The following is a 15,975-nucleotide window of genomic DNA, read 5'->3' as shown; positions in this document are numbered from 1 at the left end:
TTAATCAGAACTCCCCAAACCTCTGGGAAAGCTCAGCTGCCCCCCAGGATGCTGAGAACAGTGTCTTTATTTATTAATGCAAACAGCTACCATTTTACAGTAAAATTGTGTACGATTTGTGAATACATTTTTTTTTAATTTATTTTTTTATTTTTGGCCACATTGGGTCTTCATTGCTGTGTGCAGGCTTTCTCTAGTTGCAGTGAGCGGGGGCTACTCTTCGTTGCGGTGCGCGGGCTTCTCATTGCGGTGGCTTCTCTTTGTTGTGGAGCACGGCCTCTAGGCACATGGGCTTCAGTAGTTGTGGCACTCGGGCTCAGTAGTTGTGGCTCGCAGGCTCTAGAGCACAGGCTCAGTAGTTGTGGCGCACGGGCTCAGTTTCTTTGCAACATGTGGGATCTTCCCAGACCAGGGCTCGAACCTGCGTCCCCTGCGTTGGTAGGTGGATTCTTTTTTTTTTTTTAATAAATTTTATTTATTTATATATTCATTCATTCATTCATTCATTTTTAAACATTCATGTCACTTGCTTTTGTTTTTTTTTAATTAGTTTATTTATTTATTTATGGCTGTGTTGGGTCTTCGTTTCTGTACGAGGGCTTTCTCTAGTTGTGGCAAGTGGGGTCCACTCTTCATCGCCGTGCGCGGGCCTCTCACTATCGCGGCCTCTCTTGTTGCGGAGCACAGGCTCCAGACGCGCAGGCTCAGTAATTGTGGCTCACGGGCCAAGTTGCTCCGTGGCATGTGGGATCTTCCCAGACCAGGGCTCGAACCCGTGTGCCCTGCATTGGCAGGCAGATTCTCAACCCCTGCGCCACCAGGGAATCCCTGCTTTTGTTTTTAATTAAAAAAATTTTTTTTATTTTATACTTTTGGCTGCACTGGGTCTTTGTTGCAGTGCGTGGGCTTCTCATTGCGGTGGCTTCTCTTGTTGTGGAACACAGACTCTAGGCATGGGGGCTTCAGTAGTTGTGGCACGCAGGCTCTAGAGCGCAGGCTCAGTAGCCGTGGCGCATGGGCTTAGTTGCTCCGCGGCATGTGGGATCTTCCCGGACCAGGGCTCAAACCCGTGTCCCGTGCGCTGGCAGGCGGGTTCTTAACCACTGCACCACCAGGGAAGTCCCTAAGCTGTGAATTTAGACCTAACAGTGCAGCCCAGGCTGGAATGGAGGGGAGTGTGACACGGACTCTGAGGATCTTGGCAGCTCCGGCTCTTTGCTCAGCTGCCCAGGGTGTCACACTCCGTCAAGGGGGGCCATGGAGCTCCCGACACTCAGCTGTGGAGTTCATTCAAGTCTACAGACATACCTCCTGCTGAGAAGCCAGGCAGGAGTACAGAGCAGTGTCGGAACCTAAACATGCCTTGTTTTGTGCAACACACCTATGTGCCTACGAGGGCTGCTGTGGGGTATGAGCGTCTGCACAGTGCTCGCAGGGGCAGTTTCTAGCAGGCACAGAAGACGGGTTGGACCCCTCTGCCTCATGGCTACCCACCCGCCCAGGCCCCCTAAGGCAGCACTGAACGTAGGAAAGTGCTTGATGTTGACCTGAAGCTGGCCTGTTGTCACAGCCCCAGGAGTAAAGGATTAGGGCTAACCATTTATCTGAAAATGGCAGCCCCAGCACCTGGGAGTCCCTAATTAGGGAACACAGCGGTCCCCTGGCTCCCCTTGGAAAGTTCAGTCTTTGAGATGAGACAGCGTGGGATGAAGTAGAAGCGACATTAGCCTGAGATCCAGACGGAGAAGGGCAGCCTCATGGGATGAACACCTCCAACCGGGAAATTACAGGAGTGGGTGACATGATGGCGAAGAGGGTCTCAGCTTTCTAGAAAGGGCTCCATCCTCAGTCCTGGGAAGAGTTGGTGTTAACAAATCACTGTCAATAATAAGAGCCCAGGTTAACGGATTAAGCTGAAATCTGGTTAACATAACAAGGATTTCATTATTTACCACTTCAGGGCAGGCAAGACCAGGCAAGTAGGTGTCCTGGTCTGAGCTCAGCCTTGCTCAGGTTCAGCATGGCAGCCGTGAGTCACGTTTTAGTGCCTCAGTTTCCTTCCTACGTTAATTTTAGGAGAATATATTTGTTAGGAAGACAACCAGCTCTTTCTGATGATATTTTCATCCATGAAAATTCGATGGAGTAGAACCCATCATCTAATCCAATTTAACTTTGTATTTGTTTGGGGATAACAGCCTTTAAGGTAAATTTTTTTTTTAAGGTCTAATACTTTTTTTTTTTTTTTAATTTTTGGCTGCGTCAGGTCTTTAGTTCCAGCGTGCGGGCTTCTCTCTGATTGCGGCATGCGGGCTTAGTTGTCCCACAGCATGTGGGATCTTAGTTCCCCAACTAAGGATCGAACCCACGTCCCCTGCACTAGAAGGTAGATTCTCCACCAATGGACCACCAGGGAAAGTCCCTAAGATAAATACTGATTCTTTATGAGGTAAAGCATGCCAACCAGCGTGTCCAGGGTACGGTGAGCCTAAAGCCGCCTGAGTTATCAAAGAGCCTTTATTCTAAGCTCAAACTTTTCAGAGCTACCAAATAAACAAACCAGAAAAAAAATCTGCAAGTGGCATCTCACATGATAAAATTTAGGCTTTATTATTTGACATTCAGTAGGTCAATTTAAGTTTGTCTACATCTTACATGGGGTGGGGAGACTGGGCCATGAGCAACTGTGGCCTTTTCAAGTTACAAATCAGTAACAGCAGTCCAAAGGTAGCCAACACGTGTTGAGTTTATTGCATCATAACAAAAAATCTTATCTCCTCCCGACCAGACACCCAAAAGGTGACAAAAGAAACATAACTTAGCTCCAACTTGAGAACATGTGCTAAAAATTTTAAGCCTCACCTTGGCATTTTTTAAAGACTAAGTGTGATCCTCTATAAGGCGTTGCCACGTGGGAGGAACATTCATTCTGCCACGTCTTATATAGAAAAAAGCTGCATGTTCTCATTACATGTCTGCAGTTGCATTGCAACTGCAAGACAGAACGATTCACACTGGCTGGAATGGAAGTCGTATTTCCCAGTGGCCAGGGCTGCCCAGCCTGACGCTGCCATACAGGGTGTCATTCTCAGATGACACCCAGGATCAGCCACAACCTTAAGAGTATCTGATAAAGGAATAGGCAATTTATTCCTTCCCATGTTTTAAAATGAGCAATGTCCCATATTTCTATTATCTAAGATTCAGAAGTAAGAACATTATAAAAAATATACATATCCTTGAAAACTCGAGCACTTGAAGTGTCCAATACTTCCACTTCGGCAACGAGAACCTGCAAGCTGACCGCTCAGTCGGCACGCGTCATCCGTGGAGAATGACTCTGTCCTACGGATTTCAAATGGTTCTGTGCAGTCAAGTGAGAGACTGACCCACGTGTAAACTGTAACAGACAAACATTTCATCGTGGGACCCAAGGACTCAAACTCAAAGCCAACAGTCGCGTTCTGATCCGACTCTAGGGATGATATGGCTGGGGGGACATCTAGCCGTGGCTGAAGTTAAGGAGTAGAAGTGATACAAGGAAGGCTGCGATCAGTACCAAGTGAGAATTGGGAGAAGGAATTCCATGACTAGGGCTGTCAGCAGCAGCAAAGCCACGGACAGACGGAGAGGTCCTGCCCGTCCCGCCTGGCTGCAGGGCCCCGGCGTGGAGCCCCCATGCCACACACAGGCGGTTCCCCCAGCTGCGTGCTCAGCCTGTGGGCCCAGGTCATCCCACACGACACTGTGCCTGAAGGTGCCGCCGATCTTACCTGAAAATACTTCAAGTCAGTGAACGCGCTCTGTAAAGAAAAAGAACTAGAGCGGAAGAATGTTTCTGGCAGGTGAAAATCCAGTGCTCCCCGGATTGCAGCGGGGCCCTCGGACTCCTTCAGTTCAGCTTCTGAGGTGTGGGTACCGTTGGGTCAGAAAGAGTCCTTGGTCTCACTCACACAGCTGTTTTCAAGGCACTTCTGTCAAGGTCAGTTAAGTGGTAGTGGCAGGGGAGGGGAGGGACTTCACAAGTTCATCTTCAACCACAGTGAACAGCTGGCTTGCTGTCCTGTTGCAAAACGACAAGCAGCCTTAACAGATGAGCATCATTTCAAAAATCAACCCTTAGAACCTTCCATATCCCGCAAGTCCCCGGGTGCAAATGTGCAAACCCTGAAGAGGTCTTCAAAAGTGCTTGGAAAGGCCAGGCCCCGAGTTCCCTGGGCTCCCAGCCGCGTCTCACCCCACCTGGGTAAGAGTTCAGTGAAAATCCAGCCGTGACTGCACAGTCTTGCAGCCCTTGTCTGAGTAGATTTTCTCGTCTTTAGGGAAAAACGTCATTTCCTCTGCCACTCTGGTGACGACATCTTCGTCGATGGCAGAACCGCGGGCCTTCATCTCTGCCCGCACGCACATCTTCACGTGGCTGTACTCCAGGGGCAGGAAGGGGATGAAATAGTCGATGAGGTTTCTGTCTATCAGTCCGCTGTGCCACAGGCCACCTGGGAAACAAGGCACAGCTGGGTTTCTCGCCTGTAACTGTCCCTGTCACCCGGCCAAGCTCGCTGCTCTGACAGGGCCCAGCACATGCTTCACGTCTGTAGCCCTCAAGATTCTCTTTTTGTCAAGCCTGATGTAAGGATCGGTTGGCTACCCCTGCTAACTAGCTTCTAGAATAGAATGCCCTCCGAAAAAGTCCCTACTTCAACCAAGGCACGGAGGCGAGCAGCTTCTGTGGTTTCGTGAAAGGCTTAGAGACAGGGTGACTGCGGGCAGGGTGAAGGGCTCCTCGCCAGGGGCACTCACTGTGTTTGTTATTGAAGACTCCAACAGACAGCACCGGCTCCAGGTCCTTCAGTTGGATGTCTTCCCTCTTTCTCCCTGCCCGCCAAAAGTCAAGGGCCGTCTTAGTTATGAGGTCCCCGCCTGCATTGCTGAGTTTGCCAAAGAAACGAAGATTAAAATCACACATTAAGACTTCTCTGTCTATGACATATACACACTACTATACATAAAATAGATAACTAATAAGAACCTACCGTATAGCACAGGAACTATACTCAATACTCTGTAATGACCTATATGGGAAAAGAATCTAAAAAAGAGTGGATATACGTATACGTAAAACTGGTTCACTTTGCTGTACAGCAGAAACTAACACAACATTGTAAATCAACTATACTCCAATAAAAATTAATTAAAAATAAAAAGACTTCTCTCTCTAATCAGGAAACGTACCTGCTCTAAGTTTATTCTTTTTTTTTTTTTTTTGAGTTTCTATGCAGCTTTTTTTTCTTTTTGATGTGGACCATTTTTAAAGTCTTTATTGAATTTGTTACAATACTGCTTCTGTTATGTTTTGGTTTTTTGGCCGCGAGGCATGTGGGATCTTAGCTCTGCGACCAGGGATCGAACCCACACCCCTGCACTGGAAGGCGAAGTCTTAACCACTGGACCGCCAAGGAGGTCCTTATACAGCTTGTTTCAAAGTCAAATATATAAGCCAGCCTATATGTATTAAAGGGTTGTAATGACTTCTTACAAATGTCACATATCATCAGGAAACACTATGAGTTTTCTAATATGGAATCAGATTGTGATATTTCTCTAAGTTTTATTCTTAACCAAGGAATATTTACTAAGTTTTTTTTTTGCTACTAGACAAAAAAAAATAGCACCTGCCCTCAGGAACTGAAAATCTTTTTCAGAACTTGGTGTGTAATGCTACAACTTTTTTTTTTTTTTAATATATATTTATTTATGGCTGCATTGGGTCTTCGTTGCTGTGCGTGGGCTTCTCGTTGCCATGGCTTCTCTTGTTGCGGAGCACGGGCTCTAGGCGTGTGGGCTTCAATAGTTGTGGCTCGCGGGCTTCAGTAGTTGTGGCTCACGGGCTCTAGGGCACAGGCTCAGTAGTTGTAGCGCATGGGCTTAGTTGCTCCGCGGCATATGGGATCTTCCCGGACCAGGGCTCGAACCCGTGTCTCCTGCATTGGCAGGCGGATTCTTAACCACTGCGCCACCAGGGAAGCCCGCTACAACTTTTTATAACCCTCAGAGACAACATGTGCAAGTAATGAAATTACCTGTTATCAGCAACTATTTCCTTCATTTGTTTCCTCCTGCCCCTGCTCTGTGCCATGCTGACACTAGCAACCCCAAAGTAAAAGAAGTCCGCAAGTCACTTTTGCCAGGCTGGCACTTTTGTCCCTGGGACCTGCTGAGGTTGCCAGGACCTTCTTCTAGCCCTGGCAGAATGAAGGGCTGTGTGCCCTCGGAGAAACACCTCCCACTGACCTGAGAAAGATGAAGATGGCCTTCCGGTAAGACACGCCATCAATCTGCTCGTAGTAATCTAGGAACGGCTTGATTGCATCAATGACCCCCGGGTGCAATTTATCCATCTCGTCAAATATGAACACGGAGCTCGCACATGCACTCACGTTACCCCGAATCCACCTCTGTAACTGGTCCTAGACCAACCATAAAAGAAGTAGGATGCAGGGACTCAGAAGATATGCCCAGGGGAGGAGAAGCGCTCCACTGTTCCTCATGGTCGGGAAGGTGAAAAACCAGAGCTCTCTGGGGTTTAACAAAGAAAATCACACCCTAACCTCCACTCACTGGCTGAGAGCTTTTCCAAAACTTCATCTATAAGAAGTGGAAACTGGCAGAGAGATAGGTGCTAAAATGCAAATAAGTGTTTTCCTAACTCAAATGACGTGCCAAATGTGACTTTTTAAAGGTATCAGGGTCTAAGATACATGAATATATTGATCATTTCACTGTTAACCAACCCGTAATTTTCATCTCCCCGTGGCTGGGCATCTCACGTTAATTTTACCAGGCATACTGAGGAATAAGAAACTAGACTAAGACCGGCACAGCATCCCAAGACCACTGCCTTTTACTGGTGCAGTGAACAAAGGTGCTGACCTAGATGGACATTTCACGAAAAGCGTTTGTTCCTGTATTTCTAGGGATTTATGACAGAATTTGGTAAATAAGAAAATCATTCTCTCTTTTTGGTAGTCTTCCCTGTCTTACAGTTTATGGGGCAAATATCCACTGTCACTTCCTTGTTCAGTTTCTATTCCTCATTTCAGTCCCCACCTAACAGCAGGAACACTAACTTTCACAAGCACGTCCATTTAAATGCGAGCCCTACAGGACGACTTAACATAGCAATAGCGAGAAAAAAAAGTTGCAGGAGAGCTCTGCAAATGGCAAAGGGTTACCAGGGTGGGGGAAGTGTGCAGGGGCCTGGGGCTACTGGAGTGCAAAGGAAAGAAACACAGGCCGGAGTCAGGGAGCGGGTCGCCCGGACGGGTCCGAGACGCCAGGGGACGGGATAACAGAATTCCTTGCCTGGTACAGTTTTATGTGCTGCTCGTGAGGGAAGTGCAGGGTCGACACAAACAGGTGGACAAAGCCGCTCTTGAGACCTTTTGGGTGAAGATTTTCAGCCGCAATTTGGCTGACAAAATTCTTGCCCGTGCCAGCCCAGCCGTGTAAGGAAAGAGTCAGTGGTTTCTTGGGATTTTTGTTGTTCCTGAAGCCGGTCAGCGCCTTGAGAATCACCTCTGTGGCCAGATGCTGCCCAAAGAGCTTCTCCTCCAAATTCAGCTTGAGGGCTGCAGGAGCCAGCCCGGGAACAGAGAGAAAAATACACATTAAACGTGCACCAGAAAAGCAGCACTCTCCCCAGCTGGCCAAAGTGAGAGGCACAGGTTAGCAAGTGGTCCAGCAGGGTCTCTGCCAAACCCCAGGGTTAGCGCTGAGGCAGAACCACACGGGCTGCAGTCACACGACGCCACTTCCAAGGAAATGGACTAGAGAAGGAAGCTAAACGTGTTCGTTCATCCAAGGATTGGCCCTCTCTTGACTGAGCTGCTTGCTATTTCCCCAGCCCACCCTTCCGGCTTGTAAGAAAACCGAGGGCCAAATGTGGGCTTCCTGGGCAGACGCTGCACATCTGAAAACTACTTAACAGGGGTGACATGGCGCCGAAGGGCTGCTGCTTTCAGTTTCTTCTTACTGTCATCCCAAGGAATCCAAACTTTTAGAAAGGAACTTGGGCAGAGCCCCACGATCCGGAGAATCTGTCTCCGAAGACACGGCTTCCGAGGGTGGAGTCCGGGCCGAGGCCCCACCCCTCCTCCTTCCCACCCCACCTCAGGGTAAGCGCGGGGTGCCGGGCGCTGACGCCGGCGGGGGGCTGTCCCCCGCGCCCCTCGAGCCCCTCCGGGGTGGACCCGCCGTACCCGACGCGTTGAGCGGCTGCTCTTCTCGGCAGCACTCGGCGAAGCGGCAGTACAGGTCCGTGTACGACAGGTAGCCGGTGAGGGCCGACGCGGCCCCGATGGCGATGCCCAAGCTGATAGGCTCGAACGCCGCCGCCACGTGGGCCGCCAGCAGCAGCCGCAGCGCCGCCGCGACCCAGAGCAGCCCAGACGGATGCATCGCCCAGCTCGCAGGCAGCCACAGCCGCTGCTAGGGCCGCCCGGGCGGCCGAGCGTGGGGACGGACTTCCGGTCCGTGCGTCACCTCCGCCCCGCAGGCCCCCGCCCCGTGGGAAGGCCTTGTTGGCGAGGGGCGTGGCTCTGCGCCACCGTCTTTGTGAGAGCCACGGAAAGGGGTAGTGACTCTCTCAGCTGCAGGTGAAACGCACGGCTAGATTTTTACGGTTTCTTTTTCTTAAGAGCTTCTCAGATCCTTCACACTTTGCTTTGTCATCCCTCCCGTCACTTCCCCTGGAGCTATCGTGAGCGTTTCTCAAGTCTCCCCACCCTGCCTGCCTTCCTGAAACAGTTGCGGAGTGCTCTGGCTGCCTGGCCCCAGGCTGAGCGCTGGGGCTACACCAAGGCAGACGTGCCCTGGTGCGCACAGTCAAACCCAGAAGCGCATTCTTTCATTGAGCATGCTACAAGGCAGGCCCCTTGCTGGATGCTGGGAGACAGCAGGGAAGGAGATGGGGTTGCCCGCCCCCGCCTCGAGCTTCTAGGCTCTGGGGGAGGCAGTCAGTGGGCAAGGGCCAATAGTGAGCGATCAGAGAAGCACCGAGGCCATGGAGCAGGGAACGCTCTCAGTCTAAACTGAGAATTAAAGGAGTTAGCCAAGCAAACATTGAGGAGTAGGATGTCCTAGGCAGAGAACAGAATATGCAGGCTGTGCAGTTTGGGGAGCTGCAAGTATTTCGCATGGTGGAGGCTGGTGAGAATGAGGATGGAGAGCTAGGCAGAGACTGGAAGGGGAAGGCCTCTGTTTGGGGGTCAATAGGGAGCCACAGAAGGTTTCACACAGGGAACGACATGGTCAGATCAAAGATCACGATGGCTGCTGGGTTTGTTCAGGGAACGCTGGCCCAGGCTTTGCCACAGTGGGTTGAGTTCACTCATCAGCCAGTGTATCAACAAGTATTTAACAAACACTGGCTGTGTCAGATCCAGTGCCGTATGCTGGGGATAAAGCAGGGCACAGGGGAATTCCCTGGCGGTCCAGTGGTTAGGACTCCTCGCTTGCACTGCAGAGAGCATGGGTTCCGTCCCTGGTCAGGGAACTAAGATCCTGCATGCCACAGCACAGCCAAAAACATTTTTTTAATAAATAAATAAATAAATAAAGCAGGGCATAGGACAGGCACAGTCTCTGCCCTCACAGAGCTGTCAGTCTAGTGAGGGAGACAAATGGGCAAACGGACAGTTTATGACCAGCACGGTCAGTGCTGTGATGTGAGATGCACAGAGGAGGCACCTCACCCAATGGGCAGGTCGGGGAAGGCTCTCCTCCTCCATGTCTCAGTTTTGACCTGAAGAATGGGTAAAAATTACCCAAGGGGACTGGGGCAAGTGAAGAGGGGAGAGGTGAAGGTGGTCTGCGTGAACGCTCCAGGCAGGGGGTAGTACGCACTGTGGCTGCTGGTAAGTGGGAGCTGGGCACACAGGGAGCCCCAGGTGCTCAGGCAGCTGGACTGTGAAGACAGGAGAGACTGGAATGGCAGCCAGGGGCCAAATCATCAAGGCCTTTTGCGCCATGCTTTATCCTGGGGCCAGAAGGGAGCCCCAGGAGGGCTTTGGGCACGTGATTGTTCAGACCACTCTGGCCCTGTATTGGGGTTGGAGAGGCCAACACTATGGCAGGGTGACTGGGTCCAAGGCTGGGGCAGTATTCCAGGAGAGGAGACCGCGGCCTGAACTGGAGCAGGGGCAGCAGGAGGGAGGGAAAGGAATCTGAGAATCGCGGGGGTGGGGGTGGGGGGGGGGTAGGGAGGAGCCGCTGCGGCTGGGGAGGTGAGGGGCCCGACGGGGAAGGAACAGGAGGAGGGCGGGCGTTGGGGGGTGATGAGGACTCTGATGAACTTCCATTGTTCAGTGCCAGCCTTCTTGTTTCTTGCAGGACATTGTATTTTGTGTTATCTTTAGAGTCATAAATACCAGTTACTGAGCTTTTGTAATTCCAGATCCAAACGCCATTGATTCCTTCCAGCACCATATACAATCCTTAAAGACACAAACGTTTCCTTTCAAACACTAGTGGTCTAAACGGTCTCTCCTGGTACTTCCCTTTCTTCCTTCCTTTCTTTCTTTCTTTCTTTTTTTTTTTAATTAAAGTATAGTTGACTTACAAGGTTGTGTTAGTTTCAGGTGTACAGCAAAGTGATTCAGTTTTTCAGATTTGTTTCATTATAGGTCATTACCAGATATTGAATATGGTTCCCTGTGCTATACAGTGGAAACGCAGCTTCTTTCCTCTTTCCTCCCTGAGCAAGACCCCAGTGGCCCAGCTTCCTGCAGGTTCCTTTCTCACCTCCCCTTTCTTACCTCTGGCCCCCTGGAAAGAAGAGAAATCACTCAGTAATTTTCCAGTGGATACACGAAGTAAATGGAAAAAGAAAAGAGAGAGAACCCCATGCATCTCATTAATAGATAGATTTTCCATAAAATCTTAATTCTTGGTTTAATAATTATTTATGAAAAAAATTGTAACCCATTTATGTTGGTTTGATTGACCGTGTACTAATACACAGCAATCCAGAAGAAGTATTTTAACACTTAGAGCTTTGTGGTCACCAGAAAAAACTTTTATATGAAGTTTTAATTTGTAGTATATCTTTGTTGCAGAGAAATAAGGTAGAATGATTGATAAACGACTTCTAGGCAGAAAGTACACTTCATTAGGATGACATTTGATGGGGGAAGTGTGAGTTCAAGTACCGAAAACTGATTGTAAACATCTGACTTGTTCATGCATTTTATAAATGGATGATGGCAGGTAAGGCTGCTATGGCGTTCAGATTCCATTGAGCAGACCTAGAAGAACAAAGTAACAATGTTACCCTAAAATGTCCATGCTTACAATAGACAGGAAATTGCGTCTTTTGCAACCACTTAAACTTATAACGAAAAGTTTCTATGTTAATCTAAAAACGTGCAAAGGGATGTGTGAGCAAAAAAAAAAAAAAAGTGTGAGCCCCCTCACCCCAAAGCAGCGCCTGGCCAGTAAGCATTTATTCTTCAGCCTTCGTGTCCACACTCTGAATTTACTGTAAGTAGTTGACACCTCCCTTCTGGATTCTCAGCTGCCGGGGAAGGACTTGTGTATTGACCTGGAGCTCAGTCCCCTGGCTAGATGGCCTCCTTCCTCTCCAGTGTTAGCCTCTTTGGTTGCCACGTCTTCCCTGTCACCCCCTCCACAATCCTGAACGACCCCAAGTCTCCATTCTAGACCCCCTCTCTCTCTGTCCTCTCTCCCTGAGTGAGAGGGCCCCTGACGACTTTCTCTCTCCAGCCCCTGCATCTGGCTGCACATTGGACATCTCCACTTGGCTGTTGACCAGACGTCTCAGCACCTACACGGTCAAAGCAGAAGTCTGGATTGTTTTCTCCAAATGTGTTCCTCCCCCAAGGTCCCTATCTCAGGAAGTGGAGCCATCCTCCACCAGCTGCTTAGCCCCAAACCTAGGGCTTGTCCTGTATTCTTTTTTCCCTCAGCCTCCACTTCTGACCCATCAACAGGTTGCCGGCCCCATCTCCAAAACACACTCAAGAACTCTTCAGCTGTCTCCATCTCCTTGGCCACCCCCTAATCCAAGCCACCATCACCTGTCACATGGATGACCACAGCAGTCCCCAGGGAGTCCCCTGCATCCACCCTGGTCCTCCCTGATCCGTTCTCCCCACAACAGAGACAGGTGGTCTTTTCACAGCAGACTGGATCATGTTGGTCTTGCTTTGAACCTGTCAATGGCTCCTAAAGCCCTTAGGAAAATATCTACCCTTTTCACTCTGACCACAAAGCCCTATGTGCTCTGCTCCTGCCTTCCTCTTAGACCTTTTCCCATTCTATTCTCCTGCCTCGACTCTTTTTTTTTTTTAATTGAGGTATAGTTGATTTACAATGTTGCATTAGTTTTTAGGTGTACAGCAAAGTGATTCAGATATAGATATAGATATAATTTTTCATATTCTTTTCCATTATAGGGTATTACAAGATATTGAATACAGTTTCCTGTGCTATACAGTAGGTCCTTGTTGTTTATTTTATATATAGTAGTGTGTATATGTCAATCCCAAACTCCTAATGTACCCCTCCCTCCCCCTTCTTTCCCCTTTGGTAACCATAAGTTTGTTTTCTATGTCTGTGAGTCTATTTCTGTTTTGTAAATAAGTTCATTTTGTAACATTTTTTTTTAGATTCCACACATACGTGATATCATATGGCATTTGTCTTTCTCTGTTTGACTTACTTCACTTAGTATGATCATCTCTAGGTCCAACCACGTTGCTGCAAATGGCATTATTCCATTCTTTTTTATGGCTGAGTAGTATTCCATTGTATATATATACCACATCTTCTTTATCCATTCATCTGTCAATGGACATTTAGATTGCTTCCATCTCTGCCTGAACTCTTGCTAAGAATGTTCAGACCTCAGCTTGAAGCCCACCCAACCTATCTAAAGTAGCCGTTCTTCCTCCCACCTGGTCACCTACTCCGTTGTCACCCTGTTTGTTTCCCTGTCTATTGTCCATCTCTCCTGCCGGCCTGAGAGCTTCAGGAGGACTGGGGCCTTGTCTGCTGTGTTCAGTATCTCTAATTCCTAGAACTGTGCCACATACACAGCAGGCACTCCATAAATATGCATTTAGTGTTCAAGTATAGAACATCTCCAGGAGGGTGGGCTTTGATCTGGGGGCCAGGGATGCCGCTACGGACTGTATGTTCTCACCCCCCAAATTCATATGCTGAAGCCTAACTCCTGATGTGATGGTATTAGGAGGTGGGGCCTTTGGGAGGTGATTAGGTGTGAGGGTGGAGCCCTTTACACTAAGACGTTAATAACATGAAAAATTGGGTGTGGGCTATATGGAAACTGTCTGTACTATCTTTGCAAATTTTCTATAAATCTAAAACCATTCTCAAATAAAAGGTTTCTTTTGTTAAGAAAAGGCGGTTTTGTATGTGCTACTATCTGACCTTCGGTGATACTGTAAAAACCATAATCACGTAAACTTTACTTCCTCTTAACTGAAATTGGTTTGTGAAAGTGTATAAACTGCACTTGATGGGCAGAAATGCTCAAATGGTTGAACGCGGTGGATGTGAAATGGGCAAATTATTCTATATCCATGAAAATAAATATTAAGCGTTAAAACACTCTTTTACTGATTTCCTATCATATGTGTCTGCAACAAAAGTAGAAATACACACTGAAATTTTAAAGTGTATGAGGGTTTCTCTGAACATTATGCTAAGTGACATAAGCCAGTCACAAAAGACAAATATTGTATGACTCCACTCATATGAGGTCCCTAGAGTAGACGAATTCACAGAGACGGGCAGCAGAATGCTGGTTGCCAGGGGCTGGGGGAGGGGCCGTGGGGAGTTAATGTTTATTGGGTGTAGAGTTTCAATTTTGCAAGCTGAAAAGAGTATTGGGTGTTGGAGGTACAACGATGTGAATATACTTAACACTACTGAACTATACACTTAAAAATGGTTAAGATGGCAAGTTTTATGTGTACTTTACCACAACTAAAACCTTTTTTAAAATTTTAAGTTCCGGGACTTCGCTGGTGGCGCAGTGGTTAAGAATCCGCCTGCCAATGCAGGGGACACGGGTTCGACCCCTAGTCCGGGAAGATCCCACATGCCGCAGAGCAACTAAGCCCGCGAGCCACAACTACTGAAGCCCGGGCGCCCTAGAGCCCGCGCGCTGCAACTACTGAAGCCCGTGCGCTCTAGGGCCCGCATGCCACAACTACTGAGCCTGCGTGCTGCAACTACTGAAACCTGCTCACCTAGAGCCCGTGCTCCGCAACAAGAGAAGCCACCGCAATGAGAAGCCCGCGCACCGCAATGAAGAGTAGCCCCCGCTCGCCACAACTAGAGAAAGCCTGCGCGCAGCAACAAAGACCCAACGCAACTAAAAATTAAAAAAAAAAAAAAATTTAAGTTCCTCTGATTCTAACCCTCTGAATATTGAAATTTTTCTTCTTGCTTGAGTCATCCTTGTAATAATCATTAAGCCACAATTGCCAACATAGCATGAAGATGAATGTTTTAAATTTTTTGACAAGTAATCAGTACGTCAGTGGCGGGGTCCTTGGTTGAAGGAGGCTTCGTTGATACCTGCAGCTTCAGTTTCTTGTCTGGTATCAGAGATGGGGTGGCCGAAAGCTGGCTCTTCCTTCTGTACAGTGAGAGAAGGGCAGGTTGAGAAACGGAGGCAGATCAATTTTAGGAGAGAGTGCAGTGGAAGTTGAGGACCTAGAAATTGATTCCCTTTCCATGATTCATGCTTAGCACTCCTTGCAAAGTCTGTGGTACCCAGGGTAAGCATCCTGCAGTCTGGGGCTCCTACCCTACTTATGCCCTTTGATGTCATGTGACAGGGCCTGTGTTCGGTCCAGGTTTGCATTAATCAGCCCACAAAGCTGCCTGACCCCCGGCCGCCAGGTCTCCCGAGCTGGCCCCCCAATGCAGAGTCTCCAGTGTGTCCCCACCGTCCCCAGTTCTGCCTGCCCTCCTTGGTCAGATAACCTTCAAAATCTGTAGCTCTCACATCCCCCTAGATTGCCTGATTATCTAAAATAGCGGATTCCCACAGTTCCTTCTGGAGGTGGCTCCTCTTTCCCACTGAGATCCAGCAGGGCTGTGCTGAGGCTGAAGGGAGGATGGGGAGGAGCCTCAGGCTGGGGGCGGGGGGGCGCGGGGATGCAGAACTTTGCTCTGTGGGGCAGGCACAGCTGTGGAGCCATTTCTGAGGGTCTGGAGTTCCAGCGCTGCCAAGTCCTCCGGATGCCCCCAGTGCCCTCTGTGCAACTGTCCTCATCCCACTTTTTCTCTAGCAAAGACCGGGAAAAATGGAATCAAACCACGATGGGGTTTAGCGTCCATAGAATCCATGTCTGAACTTAACTCTCCAGAGGTCCTGGCCCTTTGGATGCTGTAGGAGATTTTTCCAGACGATTCTTCACAGAAAGGCCTGGGAGTCTCTGAGGCAAGATGTTGACATTTGCAACTGCTTTCGACTCTCCAGTTTTGTTAGGACTCAGCCCTATCCTGGTGCTGGTGGCGGAGGGGGTCTTGGCCTCAGCTTCTCAGAGTCCTGGAGCTCTTCCCCTCGGTGGGCATGTGGTCCCGAGGGGAGTCTGGGTGACACTTGCTTCTCTGTGTTGTCACTGCGGGCTCTGGGGTTCCCCTCTCCTGGAAGATGGAGATCGGGGAAGGAGGTGCCTCCTGCAGCGTCCTCCATGTGGGTTCAGTAATCAAGTCCAAATCCCTGCACTTCCCTGAGCTTCTGCGGCCTGTCTCCCCCTCTCTGTTACCAACTGTTTTATCAGTTGAGGTTCTTTGCTTCCAAACAATAGACTGACACTGACTGGCTTGGGCTTCTCCAGGGCTTCTTAGAAGAACACAGGGTGGCCTGTGGAAATGTAAAAAACGCTGAGCGACCCCGACTTGGGAGAGAGGATCCCA

General features: G+C 49.0%; 2 protein-coding genes across 7 annotated transcripts in view; both read right to left on the bottom strand.

The window, feature by feature from the left end:
* Positions 1-2,586: 2,586 nt before the first annotated feature.
* TOR1B (torsin family 1 member B) lies at positions 2,587-8,535 on the bottom strand. 2 transcript variants are annotated; one of them, XM_082400819.1, is made up of 5 exons: positions 8,259-8,535; positions 7,363-7,628; positions 6,292-6,467; positions 4,788-4,928; positions 2,587-4,496 (listed from the first exon to the last, which is right to left on the bottom strand). In XM_082400819.1, exons 1-5 carry the CDS (start codon positions 8,455-8,457, stop codon positions 4,319-4,321), a joined length of 960 nt encoding a protein of 319 aa, XP_082256945.1. In that variant the 5' UTR covers positions 8,458-8,535; the 3' UTR covers positions 2,587-4,318. The 2 variants fall into 2 exon arrangements, with proteins under 2 accessions (XP_082256945.1, XP_082256944.1); XM_082400818.1 differs by having other exon boundaries at positions 4,801-4,928; positions 8,259-8,532.
* A 1,723-nt stretch (positions 8,536-10,258) lies between these two features.
* LOC309632863 (uncharacterized protein) overlaps positions 10,259-15,975 on the bottom strand; it is a 31,843-nt gene continuing 26,126 nt past the window's right edge. For 3 of the 5 annotated variants that reach the window (XR_014247089.1, XR_014247090.1, XR_014247091.1), the window contains one exon: positions 10,259-14,686. Coding sequence is in view for 1 of the 5 variants with exons in the window: in XM_082400851.1 (XP_082256977.1) it covers positions 11,284-11,303; positions 14,626-14,686 (81 nt within the window). In the remaining 4 variants the exon portion in view is untranslated. The remainder of the gene's footprint in view (positions 14,687-15,975) is intronic. The other 2 variants (XM_082400851.1, XR_014247092.1) reach the window with 2 other exon arrangements.

The sequence above is a fragment of the Balaenoptera borealis genome (genome assembly GCF_965194805.1).
Source record: "Balaenoptera borealis genome assembly, chromosome: 8".
Taxonomy (NCBI): Eukaryota; Metazoa; Chordata; class Mammalia; order Artiodactyla; family Balaenopteridae; genus Balaenoptera; species Balaenoptera borealis.
Note: the sequence above shows the minus strand (reverse complement) of the source record. Positions and strands in the feature narration are given on the sequence as shown.

Excerpts from the sequence above, each read along its gene's own strand:
- TOR1B (XM_082400818.1), bottom strand. The coding sequence starts at position 8,457 with ATGCATCCGTCTGGGCTGCTCTGGGTCGCGGCGGCGCTGCGGCTGCTG. Across the intron at positions 4,929-6,291 it reads GCCATCTTCATCTTTCTCAG|CAATGCAGGCGGGGACCTCA; the intron begins GTCAGTGGGAGG and ends TGGCAAACTCAG. Across the intron at positions 4,497-4,800 it reads AGTCTTCAATAACAAACACA|GTGGCCTGTGGCACAGCGGA; the intron begins GTGAGTGCCCCT and ends CTTGTTTCCCAG.